Raw genomic sequence first — 11241 nt, 5'->3', positions numbered from 1 at the left:
CAAGGTAACATTAATTATGTTTTATTTCTGAGACTGCTGTTGGTAGCGAGGACTAAATACGATGAATCCTTAATTAACACAACTTATTGCCCTAGCTAGAAAAATGGATTAGGCTAGGGCCCTGTTTGGTAGATCTTACACCGAAACACACCACGTCAAAGTGATCTACCGTGTTACGGGAAATTAATTAAGCCCGTTAGCCCCGCCCCTTTGTGATCTCTATGGTTGAAAATATAATGTGTATTCATAACGATTATTAAAGGGGCGGGGCTAACGGAATTTCTTCATTAGATATAAGAAAGCTGCTTTCCGACGCGCGCGAGCCATTCTGATCGGGATTCGGCAGCGGACAACGGACCGTTCGGAGAATGACAAATTCTAAGAACCCTATGAAATATTCTCGCAAGATTCTGAATTTGGTTATGAGATGTTGTTTATCTAAGATGCGTATTGTTGCGAGGAATGACAACAGAAATTTGACTCAAAACGAAGTTTCTTCATATTACAAAACATTATCTTTCGGCATCTGTCTGTCCGAACGACGTTCACCGATGGGTGGTTGCTGTAGATAGTTTCCACTGAGGTGCGTCTTCATTGATTTTATACAAAGGCAACCATTTTATACAAAAGGAGGTTGATTCGACTATCCGAAATAAACTTTCTTCAAAGTGCAAAATTCAATCGTAAATAGCGATTTTGATAGCGCATTGGAGGGAGATGATGTAGTGAATTTTAATGGATGGAATCACTAACAGCAACCAAGCTACCACGCCAAACCTAATGCCATCGAAACAATCCATTTTCGCAATTTACTCTTTCTTTTCATAAAATGTTGGTCCTAAGAAGAACCAATTTTCTTTTCCCAATTCCCATTCCAATAACTAACTGCATCCAATCGCTTGTCGACACCTTGCGTTGCAACTGTCCGACCGCCACTTGATAATTTTTCGCTAAGCCTCTAACGGTTGAAACAAATTTTCAGCATTGCCACACTGCCACCCACTTCGTGCTGCTGTGTCCGCTCCGCTGCATCGGATGTCGAACCGCTCTCTGTGGAATCCCGACCAAAATGGCTCGCGTGCGCCGAACAGCAGCTTTCTTGTCTTCTTCTTCTTCTATCTATATATATAAAAACCAATCTATGTATGTATGTTCGCTAACTACTTCTGAAACACTTGGCCGATTTCAACCAAATTTGGTACACGCATTCTATATCCTCAGGGGAAGTTAACAAAGGGGTGAGATGGTCATTTGGAAAAGGGGGAGGGGTAGTGGGAGGGGTTTTGTTCAGAAAACGAACAATTCTGTGTAACTTTCAACTCTCAGGACCGATTTCAACAAAATTTTGTACACATATTCACTACGAGGAGGCGATCATATGAGAGGGGATTTGGGAAAGGGGGAGGGGTCTGGAGGGAGGGGGTTTTGTTCAGAAAACGGGCAATTCAAAGTAAATTATGAACCCCTATACCGATTTCAGCCAAATTTGGTACACACATTCTATATCATAAGAAAAAGATAACAAAGAGGGTGGGATGGTCATTGGGAAAAAAGGGGAGGATATAGGGGGAGTCGTTAACTTTGAAAAACGAGCAACTCAGTGTAACTCCCAACCCCTAGGACCGATTTCAATCAAATTTTGTACACATGTTCACTATGAGGAGCCGATTGTATGGGAGAATAATTTGGACAAAGGGGGGTCTGGAGGAGGGATATTGTTCCAAAACGGGCAATTTAGTTTAACTTCTGAACCCCTGTTCCGATTTTAACCAAATTTGTTACACACATTCTCTATCCCAAGGAGAAGATAACAAAGGGGGTGAATGGTCATTGAGAAAATAGGGAGGGTAAGGGGGAAGGGGTTGTCTTTAGAAAACGAGCAATTCAGTGTAACTCCTAACCCTCAGGACCAGTTCCAACCAAATTAAATGATTAAATCATTCAGCTCTATGATTAAAGATTATGACTAATGATTTATTCATTTTTGACAAAGATGACTGACAATTATTAACTAATAAATTCATTTTTGACAATGATTAACGATTGTGAATGATGACCGAAAAAACAGTTGGAGTATGATTAACGATTACCGATCGTGATCAAATGTTGACACACGATGTGTATGATTAATGATTAACGATCGATATGAATAATGATTAATGATTATGAATGATCAAATTGAATGATTAGCATAGTGATCAATAATCGAGTAACCTCTATTCCAAATTTTAAAAGGTATAAAAATTAGGGGCTATCCATAAACCACATAGACTCTTGAGGGGGAGGGAGGGGTTTCGAAAAAGTCTACGTTTGTCTACGAAAGGGGGACGGGGGGTATACCAAAAGTCTACGTAGACTTTTTGATTTTTTTTGGAAAACCATTCATACACCAGTATTGTGCAAAGTTCACTACTGTTTGATTTTTTTAAAGGATTTTCGCAGATTTGTATTGCAAGACTTTATCGAAATAATTCTTTGGATTAATAGATAAGCGAAATTCTTCGAAATGTCCATGGGAAATCTTCGTATACTTCACGGCAATTTATTCGGAAGTACTAATGCGAGTTCTTTGGAATAATCGATGGAAAATCTTCGGAATTTCTAAAGAAACTATTAAAAATTTCCACGAGAAATTTTTCGAATCTTCCACCAAAAACTCCTTGGAGTTGCCTTAAAAAAAATATTTGAATTTTTTGTGAGAAATCCTTTGTATTTTCATAAAATTATTCGAAATTTTTACGAGAATTTCACCAAAACTACAATTAAAAATTCTCTATAATTTCCACCGCAAATCATTCGGAAAAGTCTTTGGAATGTCTAAAAAAATTTTTTATTTTCCTCAAAATTCCACGGGAAATATTTCGGAATGTCCATTAAAACATAAAATTACCTCGGGAAATAATTCTAAATTTTCACGCAAACTTATTCAGAATATTAACGGGAATAGTTTTGGAATTTAGAAGGAAATTCTTGGGATTTCAACGGATGGTTATTCCATGGGATATTGCATGAAATTTTCAAGAAAAGCATCGGAATTTTCATTGAGAGTTCTTTGAAATATTATCGGGAAGCTTTAAAGATTGTCAATCGGGATCTTCTACGAAAATTTCCACGAAAAACTTATTGGAATGTAGACCTGACATTCTCGGGTTTTCAACTTGAAATTTTTCGAAATTCTGAAAATTATTCGGTTTTCTACAAATTTGAACCGGCGTGGAGAATTATAGGTCAGATGCGCGACAGTTTTTAAGCAATGGCGCGTCGACGCAAAAGTGTGCACACTACTAGGAGGAGTCGAATTGGACAGAGGATTAAATTTGATTTCGATTTTGATTGTCCAATCACATTTGACGTTTTGTAAAATTTGAAAAGTATACGTAGACTTCAAGGGGGTGGGGGAGGGGCTTCGGAAAAGTCTACGAAAGTCTACATGGGGGGAGGGGGGTTTGAAAATGTTAAATTTCGGTCTACGTGGTTTGTGGACAGACCCTTATATGATTATGACTAAAGATTAATTAATAAAAGCAAGGTATGCAATGATCCAATGTTCCAGCATAACTTCTGTACCCCTTGCCCGATTTCAACCAAATTTGGAACAAACATTCTTTTTCTTAAGAAGGCGAAGATGATAGGAATAGTATTTAGAAAACGGGAAGGTTGTGGAGGGACTGGCATTGTTCAGCTCTAAATCACCTTAATGTAACTTCTGATCTCCCCTTAGCCGATTTCAGTCAAATTTGGAACGCACATTATTCATATTAAGGAGACGACGATAGCGGGTTAAGGATGGAAAAGAGGAGGTTGTGGGGGAGTTGTTTAGTTATCGATCAACTCAACACTTCATCGAAATCATGGTTTGCCCAGTGAAAAGCAATGATTAATGTGTATCCTTCTGGATGATGAATTTGATCCTTTCTTTCAGAATAGACGTTTTCCCGGAATAAGGCATCGGTGGATGATTTTCCTTCTTTAGAAATAGACGTTTTCTCGGAATAATGCGATTCTGAGTTTGATCCCTTCTTCAAAATCAGTCAATGTTTTCAAATGAAATCTGTCTTCTTTTATAATCAAATGATGAAGTACCAATGAGAAAACAGAATAAACCTTTTAACCAATTGGTTTATTCATTTTTCGATTGTGAAAAAATTGCGAATCAAACTGGCAACTCCGAGCAAGGCCGGGTACATACAGCTAGTATTTAATAAATTAAGCCCGTTAGCCCCGCCCCTTTGTGATCTGATATGGGTGTGAATATAATGTGCACTCATAACGATTACTGAAGGGGTGGGGCTAATGGAATTACTTCGTTAGATATAAGAAAACTGCTTTTCAGCGTGCGCGAGCCATTTCGATCGAGATTCCGCAGACAACGGACCATTCCAAAAATGTCAAATTCTAATATTCCTATGAAACTTTCTCGCAATATTCTGAATTTTGTTATGAGATGTTGTTTATTCAAAATGCGTATTGTTGCGAGGAATAACAGTAGAAATTTGACTCGAGACGAAGTTTCTTCATATTACCAAACATTATATCTTGGCATCTGTTTGTCCGAGCGACGCTCACCGATGGGTAATTGCTGTAGAAAGTGTCCACTGAGGTGGCGCCTTCATTGATTTTATACAAAAGCCACCATTTTATACAAAAGAAGGTTGATCCGACTATCCGAAATAAACTTTCTTCAAAGTGCAAAACTCAATCGTAAATAGCAAAATCGGATGGAGATGATGCAGTAGATTTTAATGGATGGAATCACTAACTGCAACCAAGCTACCACGCCAAAACCGATGCCACCGAAACAGTCCATTTTTGCAATTAACTCTTTCTTTTCATAAAATGTTGGTCCTGAGAAGAACCAATTTCTTTTCCCAATGCTTTTTTCCAACCAACTGACATCACAATTTGTAATAAATTTTTCAGCATCGGCACTGGCGGTGCGGGATCGCCACAGTGCTATTTTTATGGTCAACCCTTTCTTCATATGAAATGCTGGTTCGTTGGGGTTGAATGATCTGCAGCAACACATCGAGCACCACAACCAATGCGATGGATTTTCTTTGAAAATGTTATTAGCGCCTTCGTGATGATGTGTCCGCTCCGCTGCGATCGCTTTGATGCGTCCGCTCTGCGTAAAATCTTGTTCAAACTGAGGATTAGATCCAAACCCGCAAGTGATTGATTTTTGATGTCTGTGCTAGTGATGCATGTACGTGATTTAGTTTACCTATTTCTAAACTTTTCATCAATTATCGATAATAAATAGTACAAAATAGTATTTTCATATAAATACACAGAAGCGTTGACTCATTTTTGATCGAATTGTCCAAAAAAATTGAAAATCCATCGTGAAACGGCTGAGATATTAAAGTTTAAAGTCTATCATATTTTCGTGACGGTCCCCAATTTTCGCAATCGTAAAGTGTACCCCAATATAGAAAACACAGACGTAGTCCTACGTCATAAATCACCGTTTCCGAGGTTCACTATTTAGACTTAAGATGATTTTTGTCTTGCAGTTGCAGCGTGTCGTAAGCAACGGCAGCCTAGTACGCTAGGGCTTCCTTCGAATGACATTTCGAAGACAACTCAATTTGTTGTGAGTCTGTCAATGGTTGAGGTGTTGCTTACCTGACGAACGTTCGATGAATCATATCGTTGGCTTACGTTGGGTTTTAAACCGTGATGAGCGTATGACGCCGACAGAAGTGGTAACTTCTGTGGTCTCTATGACTTTCAGCTAGGAACTAGACAGCAAGTGACAGTTGGTACTCTTTCGAAAAGCAATGAACACAGCTCCTCCCCGGTTGACTGGCCGAATCTTTGTAGGTCCAAAATAATATTGTTCACGTTTAATATTTTCTGCTTCAAAAATATTTCTTCGATAATTAAAAACTTTCAATCAATCAATCTATCATAGAAGAATCTGAAAGACTCATTAATGCATGCTATTCCATTCCGTTAAATTAGCGCATTAACATTCAAAATCTTCCTCGTCTACGTAACGCACACTTCTTAAGAATAAAAAAAACCTTTTGCACTAAGCTACAACTATCAAAAACCAACTGTTATCAAAACTAGAAAAACAATTTTAATGTCTCAAGTGTTATAACGGACACATCAGTAATGCCAATTTTGCAACTGATTGAAGTATTTTCTTTCATTTCTTTTCTAATTGAAAGTGATAGAAATTTGGTAAAATTTGTTTATTTAGACTTTCGACATCTGTCCTTGACTTTTTTTTCTCATCATATATGGAGTTCACAGTTTTCTTGACATCATCATTCGTTACATTCACTTTATTAATATATTCGTTTTGCTTCGTGTTTGCTACTGTTTTACAAAATTATCCTAGCATTTTCTGTTGACTAAATAGTCGATAGCACATATTACTTTGTTGACGCAGTCGTTGCTGTAAAACCAACACTATCTATTAAGAGATTCAGGGTGCCTATCGGAATTGCTTGATATTTCACCTCGCTTTGCCGGCTTAAAATAGTTTTTGGTGGTTGTTTTTCCATCTTTTTTGTTATCTTTCTAGCTCAAGGAGCCTTTCTAGGATATTGAGAATTCATGACAGAAAATGATATGATCCAGTCGAACATGCTCATTGCATCATTACACGTGTGTTCATGATTGAATCCATCTCGAGTTCACTTTTTAATTTTCCTTCCAAGCAGTGTGCGGTTATTGTCCAGTCAGTAACGCAATTTCTCAAACCATGTTTTCATTTCTTGCTTTGTTTAAATCTATTTTTTTCTTTTCCGACGCAGGTATTTAGAGAAGTTTGCTATTCCAGGAAAACAGTCAGATAATTAGAACGTTAAAATCAATCTTTTCCTCTAATACTGTTCTAGTTTCTAATAGTTTACAAAGATAGGTCACCACTCGTCAGGAAAAATTTGCTATTAAAAATTCTCGATAAAACTTCATAAGTTTCACTTGCACCCTTGCTCAATTGTTTGATATACGACAAGTCATGTTTCTAAAACCTATTTGTACACAATAATTCATTAGCTTGAATTCATTAGGAGGATCTACTTAAAATAAAATTCGAGTATTACTTGCCTATTTTAGCTCCTCCACATCTCTCACACATTCGTTCAATATCTACTAGTTAAGTCAAACGTAAAATTTCAACTGACAGTCCCACCGCGCATATAAAACTGAATATGCAAACCCATATAGAGAAGAAGGACGCACCCACAAGTACCGCAAACATCTAGCAAAGTACGAATATACACCTTACAAAATATTATATACAACTTTCCTGTATTCGGTTGGATGTCGTAACCACTTCCGGTCGAAACCGGTACTCATTGAGCGTGGACGTGACGAGCGATTGGGACGCCGGGCTGCTGAGGAGGTTGCTCACTCCGACGCCGACGCCACCCACAATCGATGGCAGTGGCAGCGTTGCACACGTGGACGAAGGCTGATGACTGAGGGGACTCAGCGTCGACTGCACCGAACCGCTGCTATTGTTTGCTCGACCGAGGGTCGCATAACTCTGGGAATCGAGAGAAAGGAAAAAAACACAGAATGAACACAAAGTCAAGTTTATTAGAGCATTATACTGTTTCTATTCCCAATCAATAGTAGATGGCACATTCAACCTGAAACTGTGGATTCCATGGGGAAGCTATAATCGAAGATCGTACATTGCAGAGCATTTTTTTCAAACTTATTGTCTTGAACTTACAAGACAAATTGAATCTTGTCTACTTGTTGAAAATGCTATGAAAGGTTGATTGGTTGAAGTATGTTAAGGATTCCACTTACACGTTACACAAAGTTACCCATTGCATAGAACATTTCGCGTTCGGACTAAAGTTCATTGAACTCCAGAATAAACATGAATTAAAAAGACGGTGGCTATCTACCCACATTACGTTAAAAATGTTAACACGCTTCGATGTTTATAGTCAAAAAGTTCAGGACTGTGGCCAGATTCGGGGGGCGTTTTATTTTACAACGTAGTCATCTGCAACATGGTGGGTAGTCATTGCTATCAAACGCGATTTCTCGACCAACTTTTACCCAATTCAGCTAATTTGTGGCGTATAAAAAGTTTGTGGTCGACGAACCAACACACCAACGCCATTGGAGCCAAGCAGTTGAAAAATTATGGTAGGTATACGTCACCACCCACCGTGTTGAACTTGACTGTATTTCTTTTTATATCAACCGGATTTTGCTTAACACCATGACCATAGGTTGCTGCTGGTGCTTTACTTGCAAGCAGAGTTTCATTGGTATCGCATCCCACAGCTGGGACATTTCCGCAGCTCAAAATTTGATGAGATTTTCCACAGATCTGAACCATTCAAGCATTCGAATATCATGTCCATAAATACACTATGTACTTGGAATGTTAAAGTTGTTTAGAGGTTTTCCACACTCATTGACATAAAAATATTGAAACAAAACAAGATACAGTTTGAAACTAACGTGGTTTCAAAGTATATTCACCATGCAGGAAGAGAAAAGAAAAATAATTATGCACAGTCCTGCAAAATCCATCTGCTTGACGCAGATCGGATTTTACCCTTCATTCAGTCCCATGATGGCCCATTTACGTTTTGGTTATATTTAGCCAGCTGCCATTGTAGCAAGAAAGTGCTACAATGGTACAACAATATTAGAGTCCAGTTCATCTAAAAAAGGGCCCTCCTTAGCCGTGCGGTAAGACGCGCGGCTACAAAGCAAGACCATGCTGAGCGTGGCTGGGTTCGATTCCCGGTGCCGGTCTAGGCAATTTTTGGATTGGAAATTGTCTCGACTTCCTTGGGCATAAAAGTATCATCGTGTTAGCCTCATGATATACGAATGCAAAAATGGTAACCCGGCTTTAGAAACCTCGCAGTTAATACGTGTGGAAGTGCTTAATGAACACTAAGCTGCGAGGCGGCTCTGTCCCAGTGTGGGGATGTAATGCCAATAAGAAGAAGATAAAAAGAAGAAGAATTTACTTAACAACAAATTTATTTTTATGCTGTTTTCATGCATTTTCTTCGAGTTATACAGTCTATTGTAATAATTTATTGTAATAATAAGTTTTTTTATTTGTTTGTTTTTTTTTTGCCTTTCTCGTACAACTAAGTTGTACCGAAAGGCTATCATTTCACTCCGAAAACGAACTTTTTATAAAAGCCTCTGAGACCCATAGTATTATATACCAATCGACTCAGCTCGACGAGCTGAGCACATGTCTGTCTGTCCGTGTGTATGTGTGTGTGTATGTGTGTGCACAAAAGCTATGAAAAACATTAGACAACTTTTCGTATAGAAATCCTTAACCGTTTTTCCCGCAACAAGTTTTATTCGACAGACAAAGCCTTGTTGATCACTATTGAATTTTATAACGATCGGTCATTGCGTTTTAAAGTTATGAAGAAAATGGTACATCGAACCATATAAACCCCATATAAGGTTGGTGTCTTAACTAAATGCGAGAAAGGCACCACCAACGCTAGGTGGATTAATCCGGTTTTTTTTAGGCGCATCTAACCATTGTATATGCGCTTTTTGGAACTAAGCGTTGACCGATTTACACGCAACAAGTTGTATTCGACGGGGAATTCAGTCTTATTGTTTGCAATTTAAAATTGGACCTTTTAGACACTGCCTTCCGAAGTTGTTGACAAATTATCATTTATTTTCATAGGGACCCCTTATTGAAAAGAAAAACGCGAAATTTAAAAAAATATTCCGTCGATAGTGATGTATATAAATGAATGCAATATATGTAAATTGATGGAAAAAGTTAAATCCAACTTCCTAAAGTGCTATTTTTGACCTATCTTAGGTGATTGTTTTCGTTACCTTCTTCAATACATGAGAAAGGCATTATCACTGCTAGGTGGATTAATCTACGTTTTTTATTGTTTCATGACAATTAAAACTACCAGGAAGTGCGGGGTTAGGGACCACCTCCAACAACAAACGAGGGAGGCAGGACTACATTCCCGACCCGCTAAACCGTTTCCATTGCCGCCAAGCCCATAGTCCCTTCGGTACAACCAGAAAGTAATGCTTCAAAGAGGGGCCAGTGCACAACGCACCCTCGAGGTTAGCTGCATGTCCTTGCAGCACCGAACATCGTAACTCGCTTTTTTAGAAGAACACCATGGTATCGTGCCAGCGCGTTGCCGGCTTTCCAGGTGGCCTTACCACGCCCTATGTCCTCGGAAGGTGGGCAGGGTCGACTTCGCGCCTGCTTCCCTCTGCACGACTGGTATCAAGAATGATGATGCCGCGTGCACCCCAAATTGACCTTTCTGCGATAGGGCCTATTCCCCAACACACAGAGGGACTTGCCGACGCGGTGCCTACGCCTACCTCAGCCTTGACGAGGACCCCTTTCCGTCCTCGGGCTCGGAACCCGCCCGGTTGACCGACGCCGCGAAAGCGACGATACCATGTTGTTCTTCGCGCGGCCACTTGTTCGATAAAAGGATCGAGTTCGACCACAGAGCATGACCACCGGTATGACCCATGAAGCCGACTCCGATCCCTTGGACCACCTCTTATTTACGCCTGAACTAGCCATCCTTGAGTCCACGCGCCACCTTCTGTGTAGTTCCGAGACGATTTGAGCGATAGCAGATAAAATGGCGTTCCAGCCAACTTCATCTTTACACATCCTCCGAACTAGGTTGTCCGGGGTAGTGTCCAGACCACATGTGGCAAGTATGTGGTCACGCATTGCGTGAAAACGTGGGCACACGAACAACACGTGTTCCGCCGTTTCCTCTAAACCTGCGTACACCAAACACTCGGGCGAAGCCGAGCAAGCCAGCTGCGTTACCTGCACTGTGATTTTGCAGCACGCTTAAACGCCGGGCACATCGAACCCCCCATGGAGTGCTTGCTGTGCACAGCTTTGCTGGAACAAATCAAACAATTGGGAGGGTTCATGGAGCATTGTGCCTTATGTCCCTCCAATCCGCAGCGTCGGCAGAGATTGCTTCTGTCAGGGCCTTTGCAGTCCCATTGCTTGTGCCTCGGTTCCAGGCACTTGAAGCAAACTTCGGGTTGCTCGTATATGCCCACAGGGCACACCGACCATCCCACCTTGACGCTCCCTAACTTGACTACCTTGGAGGCGTCCGCTGCAGATAGCCGAACCAATGCTACCTGCGTCCCTGCCGGACCTTTCCGTAGCCAAACGGCTGCGGTGGGCGTCTCCACTTCACACTGTCGCCGCAGTGCCGTGACAAGCTCTTCGACTTCGGTGATCTC

The 11241-nt window shown here is 40.2% G+C and overlaps 1 protein-coding gene across 2 annotated transcripts in view; it reads right to left on the bottom strand.

Moving 5' to 3' along the window:
* Positions 1-6188: 6188 nt before the first annotated feature.
* LOC134205207 (hemicentin-1-like) overlaps positions 6189-11241 on the bottom strand; it is a 495388-nt gene continuing 490335 nt past the window's right edge. For both annotated transcript variants that reach the window (XM_062680249.1, XM_062680250.1), the window contains one exon: positions 6189-7507. In XM_062680249.1, coding sequence (XP_062536233.1) covers positions 7253-7507 — 255 coding nt within the window. In that variant the 3' untranslated portion in view covers positions 6189-7252. The remainder of the gene's footprint in view (positions 7508-11241) is intronic.

This window comes from Armigeres subalbatus, chromosome 1, assembly GCF_024139115.2.
Source record: "Armigeres subalbatus isolate Guangzhou_Male chromosome 1, GZ_Asu_2, whole genome shotgun sequence".
NCBI classification, from domain to species: Eukaryota; Metazoa; Arthropoda; class Insecta; order Diptera; family Culicidae; genus Armigeres; species Armigeres subalbatus.
The sequence above is the reverse complement of the archived record's forward strand: the minus strand, read 5'-3'. Positions and strand labels throughout refer to the sequence as shown.